Source organism: Callospermophilus lateralis, chromosome 2, assembly GCF_048772815.1.
Source record: "Callospermophilus lateralis isolate mCalLat2 chromosome 2, mCalLat2.hap1, whole genome shotgun sequence".
Classification (NCBI taxonomy): domain Eukaryota; kingdom Metazoa; phylum Chordata; class Mammalia; order Rodentia; family Sciuridae; genus Callospermophilus; species Callospermophilus lateralis.
In genome coordinates this window covers 204,103,188-204,127,533 of record NC_135306.1, presented here as the reverse complement: position 1 = coordinate 204,127,533, position 24,346 = coordinate 204,103,188, and the positions used below count along the sequence as shown (strand labels likewise).

General features: G+C 56.3%; 1 protein-coding gene and 1 non-coding gene across 2 annotated transcripts in view; one reads left to right on the top strand and one right to left on the bottom strand.

Moving 5' to 3' along the window:
- Positions 1–24,346, top strand: part of Nrxn2 (neurexin 2) — a 95,397-nt gene that overhangs the window by 27,500 nt on the left and 43,551 nt on the right. Inside the window, 6 exon segments of the mRNA XM_076844741.2 lie at positions 4,882–4,905; positions 11,836–11,997; positions 12,670–13,108; positions 17,802–18,188; positions 18,368–18,571; positions 24,084–24,110. Coding sequence (XP_076700856.2) covers positions 4,882–4,905; positions 11,836–11,997; positions 12,670–13,108; positions 17,802–18,188; positions 18,368–18,571; positions 24,084–24,110 — 1,243 coding nt within the window.
- On the bottom strand, positions 16,090–16,192 carry LOC143393194 (U6 spliceosomal RNA). The gene has a single exon (XR_013090506.1). It is a non-coding gene; the product is annotated as a U6 spliceosomal RNA (small nuclear RNA).

Sequence of the window (24,346 nt, the reverse complement as noted above, 5' to 3'; positions counted from 1 at the left end):
ACTTTTAGGAGCACCTCTGGCCAGGGATGGAGTCCTTCAAGGACAGATCCCTTAAGTTTGGAATCCCAAAGGAGGGAGCCCAAGCAATGCAGTTTCTGAAGGAGGGACTTCCTATGACTAGCATCCCCCAAGAAGGAGCCCGTCCTCAGGGATGGAGTACCCCTGCAGGGAGTCCCTACGGATAGAATCCCCAAGGTTGGAGCCCCAGTGATGGAATGCCCAAACATAGAGTCCCCTAAGAATCGAGTTCCCCAAGGACCTAGTCCCCTAAGTGGAGCCCATCTGGTATTAGAGACTCCTCTCCTTCTAAATCCTCTCTGGCACGGCACATAGCCTGTTTGGGGCCCAGCTCTGCTCCTCTCCATGCCCCGCTACGCTGACTTCCCTAGCTCGTCTCTTTCTTTACTCAGCTCTTCCAAGGGGGGGACACCACCCATTCACCCTCCCCTCTGCCTGGCAAGATTCTAGGGCTGGGGTTTGAGTCTGACAGACTGGGTTCAAATCCCAGCTCTGCCACTTGTTTTGAGTGACTTTAGGTGAGTAAAAAAAATGTCTGAGCTGCAGTTCCTCACAGGCAAAGTGGGAAGGAGTCTTCCCGTGGCTGAAGTAATGCCTCAAAGCCTCTAGCCTGTGACTGGCATGATTTACACACTGAAGGGCTCACGGCTGCCAAGATCATGAGCTGGGTCCCCCCACCGCACCCTGCCAGTCCTTCAGACCCAGCTTAAATGCCGCCTTCTTCGTGAAACCTGCCTTGACCCATCCCCCCAGCCAGGCTCCCTTCTTCCCTTGTTCTTTGAGACCTGGGAACCTGGTGTCCTCGACTGTGTGTCATTAGGTGTGTTCATGTCTTATCTCTGCAAACCCAGGGCTTAATTCTAGCCACTATTGTGGTTCCTTGTTTTCTAGTCGTTTTCTGATTCAGCTGGTTGATGAGATCGTGGACATGAGGACCGGGTCCAAAATGAGCAGATCTGACTACTTCACATACCTCTTGTCCTCCTGGAGGAAACTCCCATGGGCTTCACAAGACCAGGAGAAAGCCTGTCTCACTGCTCTGAGTTCCTCAGGGCTTCATCCTCTGTCAAAGCATTTCTCAGGTCACACCAGAACCTCTCTCTTCCTCTAACCCTCAAATTCAAGAGTCCCATTCCTTTTTTGTATCCCACTTGGTTTTTATAGCAATTCCGTGAGTGGAGATATTATCCCCGGTGTACTGATGAGGAAACCGAGACTTGGGCGGAAATGGTGGAACTGGAATTCTGTCTGACTTTGAAGCCGCTTTGTTTCTCTGCCTCCCAGGGAGGGCCTGATGGTGGGCACTGGTGCGAAATGCAAAGGAGGTTAGAGCTCCTCTTGTAGTACTGTCATTCTCAAATGTTCCCGAATCTCAAAACCATTAGAATGTTCAGCTCCTATCTTTGAAAAATGGCCTCCCCTTATCTCTGAGTGCAGCGAGTTCCTCTTCTTTGTCTCAAGCTTCTCTTGCTCATGCTCCACAGAGACTGTCTTCATCCCAGATTTCTGCGATTCGTGCATATAATCCCCTCTTAGCTTTCTTGAGGGGGCTGGAGCTACCCTCAGAGTCAAGGAGGAGGTAGAGTGGCCCTTGGTCATGGAAAGTCACCACTTGCTAGGGTGACTAACTTCTCCCCTTGTGACTGTGACGCCCTCCTCACTCATCAGGCCTTGCCATCCCTGTCCTCCTGGGCTCTCTGAGAGGACAGGGCCTCCTGTGCTCATCTGTGAATCTGAAGGCTCAGTTCTCGAGGTCCTGGCCTCTGGAAAGGCCTGGGGTGCTATGTCGCCCTTCCCTGTGCTGTGTCACAGGCCACCAGGAATGGGAGCCAGTGGAAACTCCGGTCTGGTACCTGACCACATTTACCCCTTAATCATGATCACTATGTGGCGAACAGAGTTCTGGATCCTAAATCTCTAGGTCTAGGGGGACCCTGCCTCATCACTCCAACTCTGCTATTTTTCAGAGGAAGCCTGGATCCTTTGACAAACTAGTGGAAGTCCCAGGCTTTGAACTCACGTCTCTTCCCTCTCAATCCTGGTTTTAATTTGTATTCTACTTCTCACAGTGGGACCTTCTTGCTGGGTGCGATCGTACACAACTGTAGTCCCAGAAAGTCCAGAGTCCCAGCAGGAGGGTCCCAAGTTTGAGGCCAGCCTCAGCAACTTAGCAAGACCCTCAGTGACTTAGTGAGATGCCATCTTCAGATTCCGAAAGAAAAGGACTTGGGCTGTGGCCCAGTGGTAAAGCACCCCTGCGTTCAATTCTTATTTCCGTGCACCCGCCCTCCAGAAAAGGACTTTCTTTGTGAATATCAAAAAATTAGTTTTTGTATTTTATTCTTCACAACCAGTTCTTTTTTTTATTATTTAGTTTTGAGTTACAGGTGAACACAGTATCTTTTTAAAATTTTTTTATGTGGTGCTGAGGATCGAACCTAGTGCCTCACGTATGCTAGCAGAGCGCTCTACCTCTGAGCCACAACCCCAGCCCTTCACAACCAGTTCTACTTCAAAAAGAATGGTACTTGGATTTTATTAATGTATGTATGTATACATGTACTGCAGGGCCTAGGGGCACTCAACCACTGAGCCACATCCCCAGCCCTTTGATATTTTATTCGGAGACAGTGTCTCACTAAGTTACTTAGGGCCTTGCTAAGTTGCTGAGGCTGGCTTTGAGCTCTTGATCCTCCTGCCTCAGCCTCTGGAGCTGCTGGGATTACAGGTGTGCACCACCAGTACTTGGATTTTTACCCATCCTGCCCCTGTTTTGTTCAGCTGATAGTGATGTCAGACAACTCCAACCCTCTTGGGCCCTATGGGCTTAGGTGCCCTGAAGCTAACTGTCCCTTGTTCTGACCAGCTGGCTTCTTCATTCCATGACAGTCCTACCAACCAGCAGTGCTAATCCTCCACCGCACATGATGTCGTCCTCCAGTCCCACACCCGCCATTCCACTCTTGTGTTACATAAACGGCTTCCAATCAGTAATAATTAATATTGGTTATCCAACACCTCTAGCTGCTCAATATCGAATTCTGTTATTTTTAATTATACCAGGCCCTTATTAATTGTCTTACTGAATGAGACTTGTGCCCACTGGTTATAACAACCCTTTAACTAATGGATCTGTGCCTAGAACACCCCCCCGCCTCCTGCAGTCAGTCTCTGGTGTGTAGCTGGGTATTAATGGAACAGCATCCCGCATCTCCGATGCTCCTTAGTCAAGCTGCCTCAGCCTCTTGGACATCTCCTCACCAAGGACCAGGGTATTTTGAAGGTGGTTGATGCTCCAGTCCTTGGCAATGGGAAGAGAAGACTAGCTCTAAAGCAGATGGGGGTTGGGGGACTTCAGAGACCAGAGTAGAAGGCCCAGCTTACAGTTCAGGGAGGAGTCAGGGGTTTTGGAGATAGGGGGGCTCTGTTCCCTTCTGTGGGTGTGAGGGAGTGACGTCCCGGTGCTGGCTCTGTGAAGCTGAGGGTCTCCAGGGAAGAAGGCTGGCTGCTGGGATGGCCCCACCAGTTCCAGGGGCTTGTGGGGTGGTGATGGTGGGCATTTAATTTGGGGGGGTTGGCCTCACGGAGGAGAGTGAGAGGGGGCGGTGGGACAACTGAAGACCTGGAGGGCTTTGGGGGCAGGAAGGAAGGGAGGTGGGCTCTGGGAAAGTTCAGGTGGGCAGGCAGGGAGAGTCAGCACGGGTGGGGGCCGGGAAGGCAAGGGAGGTGGGTTTGGGGCGTGGGGCCTCTGCCAGCCCACGGTGGCCGGTATCCTCTCCTCTGATGGCGACTCACTGTCTTCCTTTCTCAAGGAAGAAAAGCAAGGAAAAAATAACAGTAACCAAATAATAGAGAAAGGGAGAAGATGCCCCTCTCCCCCAGCAACTCCCGGGATCTATTCACTTTCCCTGTCCCCAGGAAAAGCAGACGCCCATGTCCCCTCCTGTGCTCCCTGGGAACCGCTTCCTTTGGCCTCCAAATGAAACTGCCTCTCATTCTCGCCAGCCCTTTGATTCTCTGGGGGCACTGCCCACTCTTCTCCCAGCCTGACAGCCAGCTGGCCCATCACCAACCAGTTAACCCATTAACCCGACACGGCCACCGGTCAGCCAGTTGGCCAGCACCAGCTCACTCCTTAGCCAGGTCTCTGGAAGACCATCTGGTTGACCAGTCAGCCAACAAACCCATCGTCCATTACCCGAGTCAGCAGCCCACCCCTCGCACCCTTGCTCCCTCCCCGCCTTCCCTGATCCCTGACATCTCAGCCAACAGGACCTACTAATACCGCATCACTGGTTCTGCTTCTTAACCCTGCCTCCCTCCCCTCTGTTGGAAAACCCCGTTGCCGACTCTGTGTGTGTTACTAACACGCTTATAACCCAGGGGACCAAGGGACGGGCAGGGACAGGTGGGGCAAGGTATGAGTGACGAACCTAACTAACCTTCCTGTCTCATCCGGAATGTCGGCCATCTTTGAGTCTTTGCTTTCTTGGTCCAGTTCTTTCGTTGTTTTCTCTACTAACCCAGGTCTCTAACTGTTCCCCTTCTCTGCAGACGGGCTCTTCGGGAGGGGTTGGGGGGGGGGAATCCAGAGATGTGGGGGCGGGGCGGGGAGAGGAAGGGGTTTGGTTTTGTGTGTGTGTGTTTTCTCCCCCTCCCATTTTAATTTGATTTTCTTTGAACTGAACACTGCTGAACCTGAGGCGGGAGGGTTTGAGCAACCAAATATATATGGATATATATTTTTCCTCCTTCCTTGAGTTTCACAGTTGGTCATTTTTTTTTCCTTTTCTTTTCGTTCTGTTCTTTCGTTGTTGTCTCTGTTGTTTTTTTTGACACCCCCCTCCCCCATCTCCGGTGAAGCACGCAGGGATTGGACACGCTATGGTAAACAAACTGCATTATCTGGTAGATATCACTCTAATTGTCTTACCGTTTGGTTTGCCGTGGGTTTTTTTAACTGTTGGATTCTCCCACTTTTTGTTTCCTCTCCTCGTTTGGTTTTTTGGTTGTTTTGCTCTTTTGATTTTTTTTTTTTTTTTTTTTTTTTTTTTGCGTCCTGGACAATCTTTAGGTTTTGCTTCTCTCTCTTTGAGTTTCCCTTTTTCCCTTTTCTTTTTTTGGCCCAAACTCAAATCCAAAAGACAAATGGACATCAAGGAATTTGGCCTGGCCCTGCCCATATGATCCCTCCGTCCCGAATTCAGACTCCAGGCACCGACCTGGGGCAGCCCCAGAGCACCCACCATCGGCTCTGGTTAGACCAGCCCCGATGCCCAGCGGCTTATTTCGATTGCTTTCTTTTGTTCTTTTTTCTCCCCTCCCTTGTATTTTCTCTTTGATTTCGTTTCTTTCTTGGTCTCCTGAAAATCCATGGAAAACACCATCCCATGACATGCTACGCTCTGCTCACCGTGGCTCCAACGGGGCCCCTCAGGCTGAGGGAGGGGCTGGGGGTGCCACCCACCGTGCAGCCAGCTGGGCAGGCTCCCCAGGGGAGGGGGTCGGCCTTGGGAGACACAGCACCGGCTCTGGGACCAGTCCAGACCTCATTCAGATCACCAGTTTGGGACTGTCCCCCGCTGGCTGCCGGGGGAGAGGTGACATCCCTTTCCTCACTTCTCAGCCTTGAGGGCTCCCGGTTAGGTTGTTCTCCCCCACATTTTGCATGGCATGAGTGGTCTCTTCCCCCGACCAGGGATAGCGTCCCGTCCCCATGCTCCGTGGCTCTGACTAACACTGTGTTCCACACTGTCTTCCTCCCCGGCCCGGCCCTCTGTGCCCTGCCTCTCCCGCATGGCCTCTGACAGGGCTGGCTTCCTTCCCTGGTGAGGGCAGTGAGAGGAGGTCCCGCAGGGGCAAGCGGGGCTGCGTGGGCTGCCCAGGTCCTTGCCAAGCGCCTGTGTTTGGGTTGGGCTTGGTCCCGGTGAATGCTGGTGTGGGTGTCAGTGTAAAGGCAGCTGGTGTGTGCTGGTGTGTGGGTGTGACTGTGTGTAAATGTTGGTGTGACATTTAGGGGTGTTAGTGGGAAGCTGCGCTGTGTTGGGCGATTGCTGGTGTCTGCATGCGTAAGCGAGGGTGTGAACGGGGGCTGTGGTCTGGTGGGTTTTGAGGGATTCTGTATGGGGGTGGGTTGTGGGGACTGGCCCCTGAGGGTGGGTGCCACGGTGGGTAGGCCTGGCTGCGTGCTCCTTGCCCGCAGGCTGCCTCTGAGTGTGTGATCCCCTGGGATTCCCTCGTGTCTGCCCAGTTCCGGCTCTGCCACGGCGGCCGGTTAGTCATCGCCTATTAATAATGCAGAGTGATTGAGCACCAGGCTGGGGACCCTGCAGATGGACGTGTCTGCTCCCGAGGGGCGGACGCTGCTTGGGGCAGCTGCCTGGCTGCCCAGCCTCCCAGGTCTGCATGGCTGACTGGCTGGAGGGGGGAGGCGTCAGGGTAGGGGTTCCCCAACTGACTGCCCCTGCCTCCCGGGAGGCACCACCTCTGAGGCTGTTTCTGGCCTTTCCTGACACTTCTGTAGTTTTGGGTTTTCCCACGCCCACATAGGCTAGTGCCCCACCCCAACCCTTCCCCATTTAAGACCTCCTGTGGCCTCTCCCAGGTGTCCCAGAGTTCAAATGGAGCTTTGTGGCAGGGCCAGCGCTGGCCCTCCCCTCTGTTCCTCCAGCTACTGCTTCTAGGAGTTCTCTGCTGCCCTCCTGCTCAGGCCTTTACCTGTCACAAGTGGATATTTCAAACTTTCTATGTAGAGCTGCACTGGATAACCAACCTGTGGCTTTGGGGACAGAGAGAGGCGTGGTCCATCCATGTGATACGCTCCAAGCACCTGGGTAATACCATCCTAGAATGGGACTCAGCGATCCTTTGTCTAGTCTCCATTTGGTGAAAATTGACCACACAGGCTGAAGCTACAAAAGCTCAATTTCCTCATCTGTCAAATGGGATGACCACAGATGTGCATTGCTCATTTCATGGGGTCAGTGTGAAGATCAAGTGGGGGCAGGGCCCATAAAAAATACTGTGCTCCACGAAGGGAGTTATAAAAATTGTACTGAGCTTTGTAAAGTGTTAGCTGATCGTCTCAGTGTCTCCAGGTCAGGGATACTGTGGGAAGAAGTGATTCCCTCTCTATAGCAGCCCCCAGAGGATACAGCATCTCTGCCCCGCCCGAGATCCTATTACCGTCCTTCCCTCATTAGGAAACATTCCCAGAATAACAGCAAGAAACCTCCGAATGCGTCAGGAACTGGGCTGGGAGGAGGAGGGCAGATGAATGACTTGGTTAAGTTGGTTAAGAAGTCAGCAACCCTGCTTGGCGTCTGTCCAGGCAAGGAAAACCCCTGCTAAATTCCGAGTCTCCAAAATCCACACTTCCCTGCCTGGACAGCTCTGATTGACGAACAGAGCCCATTGCCTCTGGTGGCCTCACAAGCTGGCTCTAAGCACCCAGGCTGGAGGCAGAGAGCAGAGCACCAACAGAGACAGGGGACAGCAGGCTCTGATTCCCTCAGAAGGGGCTTTTGTAGAGTTTTGTATCTATTTTTACTAACCCTTTCACAGGGACTCTGGATATTTGGGCCCTTCTCCTTGAGAACAGAGTAGGGAGGCAGAAAAGGACCACCTAATAGAAAGGTGTGGGCTGAGTGTGGTCAGGCCAGTGGACTCTGCTTGTAATAATACTAATGGTTCTTTGCACACTAGGGTCTTTGAGTAACTTTCACATTTTGCATATTGTTTAGACTTGTTGAACGTCTGGATTATAGGCGGGAGGTAGGGATCGCTCCCACCTAACAGATGAGGAATCTGGGGCCCAGAGAAAGCACCTCACCGGGGCCCATGCAGTTGACCCTTTCACCTAGCTCTCGAGCGAGCCTGGAAGACAGGGGAGTCAGAGATGGTTCTGGAAAATGGTACAGGCTAACCGAGTGCTCAGGGTTCTGACCTGAACTCTTTCCCCTCTGCTCCCAGGCTCTCTGGAATCCAGACCTCAGGTTCACTTGGGGCTGTTTATGTCTGTTTGTCTTTCCAGTGACTTCTGTCCTTAGCCACTCCCGTCACCCCCAAACAAGTGGCCAAACTAAATGCTTAGCAGGGCTGTGACACTCAGCTCCTAGTCTCCTTCTTCCCCCTGTCTCCAGCCCCCACTCCTACCCAACTCCATCCTAAGAGGGATTCCAGGAACTTTTCGGTGGACCAGTTTTTCTTAACTTAGGCTCACGGGCCCCTCTGAGATGACCACTGTGAATCTCACAGGAGGTGATAAAGCCCATCCATGCGACTTCACATTTGCTGTCAGGGGGAGTTGGAGAAGCCCATTCGGTTGTCCGCAACTTAAAACACCTGTCCTTGTCTCATTCTCCCGAGAGTAGGGCGGTCAGTGTCCCTGAGACCATGGTAGGCAACTGGGAAGGCTCTGGATAACGGCAGAGGTTCCCTTCCTCCTCAGCCTTTCTTCCTGGGGCACAGTGGACGTGGGGTATCCACCCTTATGGGGATATGGATGACCAGGACCTGTTTTCCTTCCTACCCAGTGTAATTGAGTGGGGTGTGCCAAGGTCCTGGCGTGCAGAGTCTGGGCTGGGGGCTCCTGTGCTTCTGGGACCCTGCCCTCTTCCAGGACCCCTGCACTGGCTCATCCCCTTGGCCTCCTCAGAACCTCCTGGGCTGCTGTGGGTTGGGTGTGGAGCCTGTGGTGTCTTGGGGTCCTAGCTGTGGTCCCCAGGATGCTCTCTGGACAGCCGAGGCTTCCCTGTGGCCTTCAGTGGATGTGGTGTGTGTGCAGGTGTGTCTGGGACTGGCGATCGGTGGCGAATGGGCAGTGGTGAGAGTGGGTGGCCAGCTGGTGAGGAGGCTGAGGAGGACGTCCCTCTCTTCTTTCTTAACCCTTAAGTGTCTCTGTCCTAGCGGTTGCTCCTCTCTCTCCCTCGCTGGAAGGAAGCTTCTCCTTCCCGCACCCCGACAGCTCTGTCGCCTCCATCTCTGCGCCCCGAGCTCCCCTGCCCTGCATGCCTGCTCACCTGCGGCTGCCCTTCTCTGGCCTGTCCTGCTGGGCCTGGCCCCCACCTGCTCCTCTAACCTGCATGGGTCCCGGCTGCAGGGCTGTTCTGTGTCGCACAGCCCCCCCTTTCCTCCCTGCTGGCCCCACCCCTTTCAGAAGCTGCGTGGGGGGGTTGGGGGGCAGGGGCACCGAGAACCCCCCGGGTGGAGGGGGACGGGGGAATGATTCCCCTGTTTCCTGCTTTTACTAACGAACCTGCCATTTTTGTGTCTGGACTTTGATTTGTCGGAGGGAACAGTTGGGTCTTACTAATCCAAGCCATCTCCTCCCTGTCCTCCCGAGACACCTCCCTCCATTCCCTCCACCCTCGGCTTCCTCTTCCCCCACGGCCTCTCCCCCTCTATCTCCCCTCACCCCACCAGGCTGATCCCCTTCCTCAGTGCACCTTCTTGTTCCCTGGCCTCTGCTACCCTCCCCCCACCCCTGGCCATAACAGGGTGGTCAGGGTGGCCCTTTTCCAATAGGGCCACCACGTGGGAGTGATTTGCATAGAACCACTGGGCCAGGTGAGATACGCTCCCAGCCGGTTGGGGAGGGTGTTCATGGGCCTCTCCACCTGGCTCAAGTCAAGCTCTTCTAGCTCAGAGAGGGCAGCCTTGGCCTTGGCAAATGAAGTGGGGTGAGACCCACGTGATGGTGGTGCCTTGGCTTCTGAGGCCAGGGAGGGAGGACCCAGTCAGGGGCCTGAAGCGATTTTCTGAAGGGCTTTGGACAGAAGCAGGGGTACACACAGACTGAGCACACTGGCTGGGAGCGGGAGGCTCTGTCACCAAAGTCACAGGCTTTAGAGGGGTTAGGTCTATAGGTGGAGAACAGGTGATGTGTCCCTTAGTGACCTCGTGCTTCGTCCCCTGGGCTGTGCTGGGGTTAGTGAGGTTACAGGGGCGCGTCAGGCCCCGTGCTTCCCCTGCGGTAGTCAGCCTCAGGAACTGTAGCCGCCCACTTCCGGGCCTTTCAGTCCTGCATCAGGAGCAGTGGAGGTGGTGGCCGGGTGGATTTGCCCCAGAGAGGCCCGTTCCCTCGTCCTGCCCTCCTGTCACGTACCGCCCTTCATCCTGCCCCTCTTCATTCCCCAGCCCCTCTCCACCCAGTCTAACCTCGTGTGCATGTTTTTGTGACTAATACTTTGACCCTCCCTTTTCTACCCAGACCCACCCCCTTCCCAGCCTCAGGGCCAGGAGGAGGGAAGAGGGAATAAATGATCCCCACCAGCCCTCCCCTCAAAACCAGACTCAGACGCTTTCAGACTGCCCCTGACAGACACTTCCCGCTCTGTCCTGGACGTGCTAGCTCCCACACCTGCACAAGGTTTGATGGTTCCCAGGAGGTGCCTCTTCAGCCCTGGCTCTGCTCAGCCCCCCCCCCACCTTGAGGCTCCAGGCAAGCTCAAGGGGGACTCCAGGGTCCTGGGGAGGACAGCGAACTCCCCCTGCCCAGGTCCTTCCCTGTCCCTCAGGAGTTCCTACCCTGCCCCCCCACTGAGACAAAGGAACCTGAAGACCAGGTGCTGGAAGGTGGCTGGTGGCACGTGCGTATGGACTGGTGTCATTGGGGACACCACAAAATGTGACTGAAAGGCCCCAATATGCAGACTTTGCCTGGAAAGGGGATTCTGAAGCACACTAGCAGGCCAGAGAAGGGGTGAGCTATGGCCGGTGAAGCAGCTCCCTGATGACCTGCTTCCGTCCCCAAGATCCCTCCGAGGCAGGCTTCCTGGAGAAGGGCTCAGGTCCTGCAGCCCTGCTGGGTGTCTGCAGGCTGCTCCTGTGACTCTGCAGGGGCCAGGTGCGCATTTGCCTGGGAAAGGGACAGAGCTATCTGTACTTGGCCCTTCCCCCAAGGTCACATCTGCCTTCCCCAGGCAATGCCAGATGCCTCCTTGGAGCACCCTGTAGCCCGCCATCTTGCTTTCTTGCTGGGTTTCCCACCCTGGGACAGGGCACTTAGCCCTGTCCTGCTCTGCTCCCTAGCATGGAGTGACCAGGGTGTCAGGGAAGACAGCGGATACAAAGAAAGGAAGGGGGTGAGGAATAGGTACAGGGCTGCCCTTTCCTTTGGAGGAAAGAGATTGACCTAAATATCGGGGTGCACAAGATGTAAAGAGCCCTGAGAAGTGGGAACCTGGGAACTTGGGTGGCAGGGGTGTCAGTCGGCCCCAAAGGACGTCATGCAGCCCAGTCCCAGGGCTCCCCAGGCTCATCTGAGCCGGGGTTCCCACTGCAGTCTCCACTGTCACTGGGCTAGGACCAAAGGAACGAAGGAACGCGGCACCCTGAGGGGAGGGCTGCAGGTGAGTCTCAGCCTCCTGGATCCCGCCAGCCTCTCTCCTAAAAGGAGCTCTGAGTTCACACCTGTGTCCAGAGCATGCTGTGGAGAGGAGAAGAATGCGGGTGCCATTTGCCTTCCCCCCACTCCCTGGAGTGGGGCCCTGCTGGAGTCCCCTTTCCTGTTCTGAGCACCTTCCCGGAGCTGCTCCTGGTGCCTTGTGGGAGCTACAGTTTCCTGGGGCTCCTGCCTGCTGAGCTGGAGCCACGGGCATCCGGCCAGGCCTTGGCCCACCTGGACCATCAAATCTTGTGCTGCCTCTCCTCCCCGCTCCTTCTCTCCCCCACTGTTCCTCCTCCCAGACAAGCAGACATAAAAATGGGGGTCCCCCTCCCCCGCCGCCCCCTGGCCCCTCCCTTGCCCAGCCTTCCGCTCTTCCCAGGGAGTTGATGCCGGTTGTCTCCTGTCTCTCCCCTCCCTGGGCTGGGCAGGTGACCATCTCGGTGGACGGGATCCTGACCACCACAGGCTACACGCAGGAGGACTACACCATGCTGGGCTCGGATGACTTCTTCTACATTGGGGGCAGCCCCAACACTGCCGACCTGCCGGGCTCGCCCGTCAGCAACAACTTCATGGGCTGCCTCAAGGACGTGAGTAGGTCTAGGGAGGGCTGCGGCCGGCCCAGGAACTGTGTGGCTCCTCTGGCCTGTCCAGCTGCCTGGGATCTCTGACACGTCCCCTCTTCAAAACCCAAGGCCCGTGGACTGGGTCAAGAGGCACATCTCCTCTCATGTCCTGGCACCTTGGGAGGCTCCCCGGCCCCAGCCCCTAGAGGACCCTCAAAGCCAGCTGTGGAACTGAGGGAAGGCCGGCTGTGAAGGCTAGAGGCTGATCCAGTCTCCAGTCTTCCACGCTCTAGCTCTGTGACCTTGGCCAAGCCCGAAGCCCAGTTGCCCCGTGTCCAGACACATGGTGGTACCTGCTTCCTAAGGTGGTTGTGAGGAGCAGATGAGAGTGTCAGTGCAAGAGCTTCGTTGGTTAGGAAGTGGTCACTGCTGGGAGCGGACACTGCTGCCTTGCATGATTGTGAGCGGCAGTCCGTGGGCCCTGAGAGCCCCAGGGCCAGCTTCTGGCCAGTGCCGGGGCCGAGGAAGGAAATGGGGCAAGGGGGTGTGCTGTGCACAGCCTCTGAGTTTGAGTTCTAGAACAGAGGCCAGGCCGAGTGCTCGGGGGGCACTGTGCAGGGGCCGCGGGGGTGGGGTGCTGGGGTCCCCTGGGCACGAGAGGCCAGGCCCTAAGCGCCTTTCCTATCCTTCCTGCAGGTGGTCTATAAGAACAATGACTTCAAGCTGGAACTGTCCCGCCTGGCCAAGGAAGGGGACCCCAAGATGAAGCTGCAGGGGGACTTGTCATTCCGCTGTGAGGATGTGGCTGCTCTGGATCCTGTGACCTTTGAGAATCCCGAGGCCTTTGTGGCACTGCCCCGCTGGAGCGCCAAGCGCACTGGCTCCATCTCTCTGGACTTCCGCACCACTGAGCCCAACGGGCTGCTGCTCTTTAGCCAGGGCCGGCGGCCGGGGGCTGGGGCGGGCGGCCACAGCTCTGCCCAGCGGGCTGACTACTTTGCCATGGAGCTGCTGGATGGCTACCTCTATCTGCTGCTGGACATGGGCTCAGGGGGCATCAAGCTTCGGGCTTCTAGCCGCAAGGTCAACGACGGCGAGTGGTGCCACGTGGACTTCCAGAGGGACGGGCGCAAAGGTCAGGAGGCCTCTGGACCTTCCCCTCCCTGGCCACTGACCACCTGCCCTGCTGCCTCTTTCCCTCTCCAGCTGGTCTCTGTCCTGCATCGTGTCCTGCTCCCAGCGGCTCCTTGCACCCTCCTCCAGTCCTCCCCGACCCTGTCCCTTCCCTCACAGCAGAAAGAGCATCATGTTCCTTGGCAGCCGACCCAGATACCCCTCAGCTCTGCCACTTGCTGCATATGGGCTCAGTTTCCTTATCTGTGAAAGGGACAATTACACAGGATCATTGAGAGGAAAAAATAGGATTAGCACAGCCCCTAACACAGTGGGTGTCTGTCCGCCTTCAAGAAAATAGCTCCCTTCTATCCAGGGCGTTCCCACAAGGAAACCTGTGACGCTAAGTTTCTTGTGTAAAGTGACATAATATTGCATATCAATGGCGCACACCCCTGTGTGCATTTTAGGTCATCTCTAGATTTCTTACAACACTAATACAGCGCAAATATTGTCTAGTAGTCCTTTTGCTGTATTATTTGGGGAATAATGACAAGAATTTCTGTTCATGTTCAATACAGACACATCTTTTTTCCTCTCAAATATTTCCCACCTATGTTCGGTTGGATGGGTGGATGTGGAGCCTGAGGATATGGCGAGAGGCTGGCTGCATTTAATGAGCACTTGCTCTGTGCTGGGTGCTGTCCACGGTGCTGGAGGTTCGGATGGCCAGAACTGAACAGACTGTCCTCTGTGTCTGGCCAGGAGAGACACAGTCCACAGCCTGACACCCGCGTGAGGCACGGAGGTGCTAGCACAGCAAGGCAGCAGGTGGCCAGCACCAAGGGCCTGCGGTCCAACCTTCTGTCTTGTCCAGCCCCCCTCCCCTCCCCCACTTCCTCTCAGTCTTCCTTTCCCATCCTCTTGTCTTCTGCCTGCTAATTCTCTCTTCTTCACTCTTCTCCATCTTGTTGAGCATCAGAGAATTACCCAAGAGAGGGAGAATTGATATAAATGAGACCTGACACGTTATCCAATTTAAGCACTTATCAACGTCAGCTAAATTTTTGTGTTCGTCAGGCTGTCACCACCCCCAGCCTGCAGGTCTGGGTGGAGTGACCGGTCCTCTGCACACAGGGAGGAGGGGGCTGCTAGGGTTTCTGGAAATGTTGGCTTCTCGTGGGCCTGCTGTCCTTCGTCCCCAGAGACTGTAGGTGAAGTGGCTTCATCCCCGTGTCTCTCAACAGCCTCAGGGGGTCTTTACAATCACAGTCTTTTGGGGTTTCCAGGCAGACGACCAGTCCTTTCCAGGTTGGAAGTCTGACCAGGCCTTTCAAGGCTCACTCTGCTCCTCTGTGCCCCCAGGGAGTGATCCTGTGAGCCCCCCACCCATCTCTAGAGCCCAGATACCAGCCTAGGTCTGTCTGGGCCTTTGGTCTCTGTGTTGAACAGCTCTGGACATTTCTTTCTTTGCAGTACTGGGGATTGAACCCAGGTGTGCTCTACCCCTGGACTATATCACCAGCCCTTTCATTGTTTTATTCTGAGACAGAGTCTTGCTAAATTGCCGAGATTAGCCTCAAACTTGCGATCCTCCTGCCTCAGCCTCCTGAGTAGCTGGGTTCACAGATGTGTGCCACCATTCCCGGCTCAATCTCCAGACATTTCTGATGGCCTGTGTTCACAGGTGCACACAAGCTCAGACTGTGTGCATCGATTCCAACAGAGGTCTCCTAGAACTTTCCCTGTTTCTTTCTTTTTTTTTTCTAACTTCATTATTGGAATTGTACCTAACATAAACCTTGCCATCATGATCATTTTAAGTGTCTAACTCAGTGGCACCGCTGTTTCCACTGTTCTGCGCCCACCACCACCATCCATCTCCAGGACGTGTTCATCTTTCCCAGTGGACACTTTGTCCCTATTATGCACCAAATTCCACTCCCCGCCTCCTCCCTGGCACCCACCGTCTTGCATTCTGTCTCTACGAGTCTGGCTACTCTAGGACCTCCTACAAATTCAATCAGACAGCTTTTGTCCTTTTGCGTTTGGTGATTTTGCTTAGCTCGGTGCCTTCAGGGTTCCTCCATGTTGTTGCATGAGTCAGAATTTTCCTCCTTTTTTCAGGCTGAATAGCCTCCTGTTGTCTGTAGATACACTTTGTGTTCCCCTTTCTTCCGGTGGTGATGGATTGACTTGCTCCTGTTGCATGTTTTAGAGTGGCTCGGAAGTGCAGGCTGCACCTGCTTAGGTTTCCTCTCCCCGACTCTCCAATACACCCCTTCCCTGCCTCCCCCTTTCCCATGCCCGGTTTATTTGCTGGGAGGCCAGCTGGGTGGTGTGGAGCCCGGGAGTTCCCATGGCGGGTGGCTGAGTCGGTGCCAAGGGACTCTGGCCGGAAACAGGGGTGTAGGTGATCCAGTGGGCCATGTTTGGGGTCTGTCAGGGGAGGGGGCTCCTAACTCTTGGGGACCTGGGACAGGAGACATCATGGCAGAAGAAAAGATTATGTGATTACAAGGGGACCAAGGGGGCTGGGATCGCGGCTCAGCAGCAGAGGGCGCACCTAGTACGTGCGAGGCTCCTCAGCACCACGTGAAAACAAATAAGATAAAGGTATTGTGTCCGTCTACAACTAAAAGTAAATATTTAGAAAAAGGGGGTGCCAGGGAGCGACATGTCTGAGTTAGGTGAGGTGGTGGACAGAGAGCATGCTTTGAATAAATGTGTCTGCAGGGCACAGCGGCCCCCTGCAGCCAAGTTCAACCCCGACTTCTTCCTGCACTGCCAACCCCCCATCCTTCCACATTTAGGCCTAATGTAGACCCTAGCCCCTGACCTCTCTCTAGCTCCATTAAGATTGGCAGACTCACTCCTCCCCAGTTCTGGGGATTGAACTCAGGGGCCTCGACCAGTGAGCTGTGTCCCCTTTTTTGATTTGTTTTCAACTTTTTTTTTTTTTGGGGTGCATCACACTGGTACGTGGTGTAGGATTTGCTGTTTAAAAATATGAAATATTTCACAAATTTGCACATCTTCCTTGCACAGGGGCCATGCTGATCTCTATCCTTCTAATTTTTAGTATATATGCTGCCAAAGCAAGCACCTTTTTTTTGTTTGCTTTTTTTGGAGACAGGGTCTTGATAAATTGCCCAGGTTGGCCTCGAATTTTTGATCCTCCTGCTTCAGCCTCCCAAGTTGCTGGGATTACAGGGGTGCCCTAGTGTGCCCAACTTGGAAGAACTTAAAAAAAAAAAAAACAACTTACAGGTGTGGTGGCACACACTTGTAATCCCAGCAACTTGGGAGGCTGAGGCAGGAGCATTGCAAATTGGAAGACTGCCTGGGCAACTAAGTGAAACTCTGTCTCCAAAATAAAAATAAAAAGGGCTGGGAATGTAGCTCAGGGGTAGAGCTACTCTGGGTTCAATCTCCAGCACCTCCCTCATCCTTCCAAACTCGAAAAGGAGGAAAGAAAACTTGTGGAATAAAAATCACAAACAGAATAAAATCGCTACTATATAAATTTCTGCAGCTTAAGATCTCAGTCAAGGCTTTGAAGTTCTCACCTGACCTCAGTCTTTTTCTAAGATGTTCACTTGTTTTAGCCTGTTTTCTGTTGCTCTATCAGAGTACCTGAGACTGGATAATTTATAAAGACAAGAAGTTTATTTAACATGGCAGAAGAGCTGAGGGGAAGCAAGTGCATATGAAGGGGACAGAATCTGAGGCAGCCTTGTTACAAACCGCTTTCCCAAGAATGAACTCATTCCCAAATTAATACCATTCCTTGGAGAAAGGCATTAATCAGTGACCTAATCACCCCTGCAGGGCCCACCGCCCAGTCCCGCCACAATAGTAGTCAAATCTCAACCTGAGTAACCGTATCTAAACCGTAGCATCACCCACTCCTTACAAAGAGCCTTCTAACTCAGTAGCTCTACGCCTGGCTTCCCTCTGGCTTCCAGCCTGTTCACAGGCCCAGGAGCTGGCCTGCCGGTCCGCTGGCCACAGGGCGGGTTCCAGGCCCGGGTGCTCAGGCCACGGGAGGGGTGGGGTGGAGAACTTGCGCTGAGGTCCTGCTGCCTGGACAGGACTTGGACTGAGCTCCTTCCCCACCGTGGCCCTTGGGCAGGCTCCCTGGTCTCTGGAAGCCTCATCCGCCCTTTCAAAACGGGATCATAAAGGATCAATTTCATAGAGTCATTGTGAGACTCAGTGATCTAATATGTTTCAAGTGCTAGGTGCCTGGCAAGCGGTCAGAAGAGCTCAGTAAATGTTAGCAGGGGGAAAAAACCCTTTGGATTCAAATCTTCCCTCGTCCTCCAAGTTCTCTGCCTCCAGCTCCCTGTGGGAGAGCTTGGCTGGTGGGATGGCCCAGTGGCTCACTGATCCAGCCCCTTGGAGCTCCGACTCTGGGTGTGTCCACCTCCTGCACCTCCTCTGAGGACTCGCTCAGGTGTTGGGAGGCCCCCCGCACGCTAGCTGGGCTAGGGCTGTGTGGCAAGAGCCCCTGAACTTGGAGACCTTTGTCAGGCAGTTTTGGCAGCAGGACAAGTGAGCCGGGCCTCCAGGTCAGCTGCTGCTTGTCCTTCTGGGCCCACGGCAGGCTGCAGGTGCTGGGCCTCCTTGGCAGAGCTGCGACAGCCCTTTCTGGCCCATGGCCGTCTCCCTCCTGCCTTCCCCACTCAGGCCCACCCTCCCTTGCTCCCCAGGCTCCATCTCTGTGAACAGCCGCAGCACACCATTCTTGGCCACTGGGGACAGCGAGATCCTGGACCTGGAGAGTGAGCTGTACCTGGGCGGTCTCCCTGAGGGAGGCCGTGTGGACCTGCCCCTGCCCCCGGAGGTGTGGACAGCGGCGCTCCGGGCTGGCTACGTGGGCTGCGTGCGGGACCTCTTCATAGATGGACGTAGCCGAGACCTACGGGGTCTGGCCGAGGCGCAGGGGGCCGTGGGCGTTGTCCCCTTCTGCTCCCGGGAGACGCTGAAGCAGTGTGCCTCCGCTCCCTGTCGCAACGGGGGCATCTGTCGAGAGGGCTGGAACCGCTTTGTCTGTGACTGCATCGGGACCGGCTTCCTGGGGCGGGTCTGTGAGAGAGGTGAGGCTAGCCATCACCCCAGATGCCCCATCCTCCTCCTCGGGGAGACCCCCGCTTCCCGTGCCTGTGCCCCTCACGGCCAGTCCCAGCCTGCCGTCTTGTGATGATTCTCTGGTCTTGTTTCTCTCTCCCCTGGCCTTTGTCGGCCCCCTCTGCTGTCCTTCCCCACTCCTGGGCAGAGGCCACGGTCCTGAGCTACGATGGCTCGATGTACATGAAGATCACGCTGCCTAACGCTGTGCACACGGAGGCCGAGGACGTGTCCCTGCGCTTCATGTCCCAGCGGGCCTACGGACTCATGATGGCCACCACCTCCAGGGAGTCTGCCGACACCCTGCGCCTCGAGCTGGACGGGGGGCAGATGAAGCTCACTGTCAACCTCGGTAACCACCCTGCCCCATGCCTGCTGGCCCCCTCCCTGGCCTGCCTCCGACCAACACCCCCCTCTGTCTGGAGAAGCTGGTGGTGGCACCAGTGCTAGGTGCCCCCAGCAGAGTTTGGAGGTGGGAGGTGACAGCCTGGGTCCTGGTGAGGACGCACAGCCTAGACCAATGCTTCATGCTCGACAACACTGTAGGGGCTGGAGACCAGAGCGTGGCCACACACCTGCCCGAACGTGCCTGGGTGTGATGCTCGTCCTCCCAGAGCGCGCTCGGGGAGTCTGGGTGGTGCCTGTCTTGCACGCACGCGTGATGACGCAGCTCATTCTTGCTTTGGGTGCACCCCTGCTCATTCACTGGTCCATTCATTTGGGAGACACTTGCTGAAGCCTGCGGGGACTGAGCCTGAGCTCCGTGCAGCGGCCCCTGCACACAGCCACCCTCGGCCTCTTTGCGTAGCGTAGTGGGGTGTGGGTAGGTGCCCGTGCACACACTGGACACACAGGGACATGCCCTTCTGCCCTTGTCTAGCACCATGGGCTTCCACAGCTGAGGCCCATGGCCACCTCATAATGGCTGGCATGGCAGTCCCTGCCTTACAGATCATGAAACTCTCACCCGGCATCCCAAAGGGATGGAGCTCAGCTTCATAGGGAAGAGCCCGTCTCAAACCCTCGTCCTTAGCCTTAAGGTGCCTTGCTTTCCCTGACATCTCCATCAGGGCTGTGGTGGCAGGGCTGTTGTATTGCTGGCCCTCTGCAACACACTGTCCACTACCTCTTCCTGTGCTCATGGGTGAGGGCTGGCTTGGTTCCAGGTCACCTGCCTGTCCCCAGCATCTGCATGGGACTGAGAGGCTCCCTGCGGGGGAGTCCATGGGCTTCAGCTTTCGTGGTCAAGACCAGGAGAGACCAGCGGCTTTACTCATTCGGCTGGTATCTAGGGGACATCTTACAAGTGTCAGCTGTCTTCCAAGCCAGGTCCTACAGTAGGGAATAAGCAAGGCCCCGGTTCTTCTGGAACATTTCTTGCAGGGGAGCTCTGGAGGTGAGGGGTCCTGAGCTGACCAGGCAGGGGTCACATCTGCCCATCTCAGACTGGCCTCTTGAGGCCTGTGAGGATGCAGTGCCCAGGGGTCTGACTCGCAGAAGACTTCAGGCCACGAGGGTCACCTGGTGTATCCTGGGCCTGGAAGAGAAGTAGGGCTCTTCTGAGTAGATTAGAATCCTCAACTGGGGAGAATAAAGAGGTTGGAGCTTTGAAATACTGACCTGGAATCTATCCTAACCTTGGTCTCCAGGGCATTTCTGGGAGCTACTGACCTTTTGGGGCTTGTCATCTGGCTAGTGTACTTATACTGTGTCACCTGGTCTGTGTATTCCTGGGTCAAGGATCTGTCTGCAAGGCAGAGCCTGAGGTGGGGAGCTGTGCAGATGGCCTTGAGCTGGTTTGAGGGGACCCCTACAGCTCTGCTCTCACCACTCACCCGCAGCCACTCTGCAGGAAAGTGGGCTGGGAGATGCCCTTTGGCCAATGTTCCTCAGGTCTGCCCAGCAGTCTAGAGAGGAGGCAGCATCCCTGGCCTTGAAACCTTGCCCTAGTGACCCCTGGGACCTTGCACTGTTGGGATCCACCCTCTTCTCATGGGCATGCTTCTCTGAGCCATATAAATAAATCTCAGAAGTCAGATAACAAGCTGGCCCTCCTGGAAGACCCATAGTGTTAAGAATGAGCTTCTCACACCGACAGCCAACAGGGCTGTCCTGTCTCCCCGTCACCTCTGGCTGTGCTCCTGCCCCATCCACAGAGATGTGTGTGCTGAGATGCCATCTCTAGCTTAGCTCATGACAGACTGACCCAACGCTTGGTGCAGATGCATCTGCCTTCACATACCCCCTGGTGTGTGGCCATGGGGCATATGGCCACTGTGGAGCCACTGGAGACAGACATGGTCCCAGATGACAGCTACCCAGCCACCCAGCCTAGGGCTGGGACGGGAGGAGTTCTGGGTTTGGGGTCCAGCCTTGGGATCTTTTAATATTGGGTAAGTCATTTCTCTTCTCTGAGTCTCTGTTTTCTTCTCTGCTAAGTGGGGATAAGAATCCTCACTCTGTCTGCTCTCTGGGGTGGTTTTGAGGCTCAAATGGAATAATGTGAGTGAAGACATCTGTAGGGACTGTCCGGCCTTCTCAAAAACCACACTGGGACAGGGGCCCAAGCTTGGAGGTGGGCCTGGCAGGCTGCTTCCACATAGTGTCACCCAGTCTGCTCCCGCCTCAAGAGCCCCATTTCCATCTGCATCTTGCTACTCCCCAGGGCCTACAGGGCCCCACAGATGGAGCAGCACCAAGGCCCTGGTCCTGGGCTACACTGCAGAACCCGGGCGGTTTTGGTCTCTGGCCTCATCTGGAGGGAGGGAGGTCAGAGGTACAGAGGTAGCTACGTGGCTCATATGGCACTCATGGAAGGACCCGGGCTCCATGCTGGGCCTGAAGAAGGAGTGGAGCCTGCCAGCAAACCCTTGGGATGACTGGAGGGGTCCTCTGGGCCAGCTCCAGAGATGGGGACCTTGCTAGACAAGACAGGGCCAAAAGGCTGCCTCCTTCCAGGCAGAGGGTTGAGGAACTGAACTGTGCATCCTGCCCCAATCCCGCGCCCCACTGTGTCTGTAGACAATGATCACATTTCTTCAGCCTCTGAGGGGGGCAGTTGCTCTCTGTCCCTAGAAGATGGTAATGTCATCTGGATTCTTTGCCTTGTTCCAGTGTGGCCTGGGTCCCTGCCTTCTGCCCTGGGTTTGACCACTGGGGCCCAACCTAGTCTGCCCTCTCCCCCTTCCTGCAGTTGTCCTCCACCAAGTGTGCCCATGGTGTCCCAGCTGTGCCAGTGTGGCTGACGTGAAGTGTGTGGCCCTCGGTGTGTGCGCACTGCCTGCGGGAGGCCTCCACCTCTGTTCTGTTGCCTGCAGTGTCTGGAGCTGCCCACCTCTGAGATGGCCATTCGGGTGTTGGGCTCTTCTTCCTTAATGTCACCATGCTCTTCTGAAATCCCCCTTGCTCTAAATCTCCTCTAGTTCAGACCTCGTGAGCTGTGCCTAGCTCTGGCTCACATTCTCGGGCTAGATGCTCATTACACCCCACGCCCTTTCACCCTGGTGCTGTGGGAGGGGCTGCTCAGTAGCTCCTTCTGAGAGCCAAGCTGCAGGGGGACTGGCCAAGCCTGAGGCTGCACCAGGAGCTGATGCTGCCACTCTGCAATGTCGCTGCCTAGAGGAGATGCTCCAGAGGCTGGGGGCCCACATCTCCATTCTGGGGCCTGTGCAACCGGTGCTGGGGGGCTGGGTCTTCCTCTGCATCCTTTTCTGTGTGGATTGCTTTCTCCCCTGTCCTGTCACAAGTCATACTTCCACCCTGCTCTCTGTCCAGCTGGGGCCTTGGTGGGTCTGTGCAGACCAATCACGTCTGTCCTTTGCCTGCTCTCGAGGCACAGGCCCCGGCCTGTAGCAGGTTACGGGTTTTCTTGCTTTGAGCTGTGCTTGGGTGAGCATGGGCAGGGGGGCCTGCTTCTCCAGCCGCTGCTCCCCCTCTGGCTTTCCCCTGGGAGGGTCCTGGCTCCCCTGGGTGTCCACCTTCAGGTGGGCTCACCCTCTCATGCCTCACTGGAGCAGGGGCTCCTGAGGGTGGAGTCACTGTGGGGTGGGTGTAGCCATCACCTCTTCTCTGGACAGATGGACCCCCTCCTCTCCTGACACTCCTCTGCTGGGGAAGGGAAAGAGTCAACTCCTTCCTGGGTCTGTTCTCCAGTGGGGGATCAGCCTGCCCTTCCAGCCCCCTTTTTTCTTTTTTGGACCCTTCATTGGTGAAGACTCTGCTGGCCCCGAGAGAGCCCCCGGGACCTGACTCCAGGGCCTGGCACCTCCCGCCCTTGGCCACTCCACTTCCCCACTGTCCAGCCTCTCCTTCCCTCTGCTCCCCCAGATCTTCTGCTTTTCTCTCTGCACCCCCCGCCTCCTGTCACTTCTCACTTCTCACTTCCCTGTGTCTGCCCTTTGACCTTCCTCTGCCCCTCTCTTGGTGCCAGGCTGTGGCTCAGGGTCCCGGCTGCTCCCCCCACTCTTCTGCTGCGGTTGACAACGCGTGTGGAGCTCAGCTGTACTGCCCGACAGGCCCATGACCCCCAGGGCCACAGGGGCCATCTGATTACCTCCACTGCAGGAACCTTCAGGGGCCCAGGGGATGCCAGGGGCATCCTGAGCCATGGGGTATGTGGGCAGGGCCTTTCTTCGGAGGAGCGACAGGAGGGAGGCCAGGACATTGCTGTTCACTGAGGGCTCCCTGCAAGGCGAGGGCTGTCACCTGATCCCTGCTGCAGATCTTCCTGTCCCAGCCCTAGCTCACAGGAAGGGAAGCCGAGGCTCAGAGGGAACCCCTTTGCCCGAGATCACAGTGAGTTCGTGTGAGGATGAGGCGAAGACCCGGCTCCCCAGCCTCGAGGCGCAGGGCTTTCTGTGCTCTGGCCAGCAGCTCCCTCAGGCCAAGAGGGGTCTGGGTCTCACAAAGCAGGACAGGCAACCTGAGGGCCCAAGACCTGGACTTCATAGGACCTGGAGCTCTGTCCTTCTGCAAGGGCTGGCTTTTCCACCTTGTGGGCCATGTGCCCAACCAGGGGGATGGCCAGAGGATCTGGGGCCCTGGTTGCAGGTTCTGTGGAACCGTGGCCTTGCCAGCCACGAGGGCCCCTTCCGTTCTCGAAATCAGGGCACAGCAATGCAGGGCTGGGCAGAGGCAGGGGCTTTGTTTACGGTGTCTGCTTGGCCCTGACTTGCTTGTTCCTAAGAGAGGTCAGACTTGGGACTGCGTGGCCTCGAGCCCCTCCCTAGGAAGACATGAAGTACTAGTCCCTCTAGATCCCTAGTGGCAGCCAGGCTCTGCCAGGATGGGGTGGGGAGAAGGAAGGTTCCTGTAGGGGCGGTGCCAGCCCCTGGGGCTTTGGGAGGTACATGGCCTGGGGAAGGGGGCCCTGGGGCAGACCCCTCCGTTGAGCTTGGAGCACACGCAGTGCTGTCACGCCTGGGCTCTGAGCAGGGGGTGGTTCCAGAGCAGGGACCTTGGCCCTCCCCACCCATCTCCCTCCCAGAGGCTGGGGAGATGTGGGGCTGGTCAAGCCCTCAGCCCCTGGCGATCCCCTGTACGACTGGGATTCCCAAGGTGCCCGTCTCCCTCAGGCACGAGAGGCCTGGGCCCTTCCAAGAAGGGGACACAAGCCCTCTTCCCATCACCTGACTGCCCTGCCTCCCAGCTCTGGGGAGGGTTGGAGCCTTCTTGGGGGCAGGAGGGACTGGGGTTCAACTGAGGAGGGGAAAAGGGCACCTGGGCACGCGTGGTCCCCGGAAAGTGGCCCCGGGGGGAACCCCCGCCCGCAGATACCCCTCCCTGTGAAGGATGTAAAAAAAAAAAAAACCTTGTTCTGCCTTTTTGTCTCCCCTCCCCCTCTGCCCGCCCCATGGCCCCCCCAGACTGCCTGCGCGTCGGCTGCGCACCCAGTAAGTGGCTTCCCTCTCCTGCAGAGACCCAAGGGGCTGGGATGCTGGACACTGGGACTTAGGGAGGGAGGAAGGGCGGGGAGGCGAATTCTGCATCTCTGGCTTGTGTGGATGCTGGCATGGGTGAGGGGTGGGGAGCAGGCCTAGGGGCCGAGCGCAGGGAGTTCCAGAGGGCAGAACGGGCAAAATGAAGTGAACCAGGGACAGTTGGCAAAGGGTCCGTGGTCAGGGTGCCC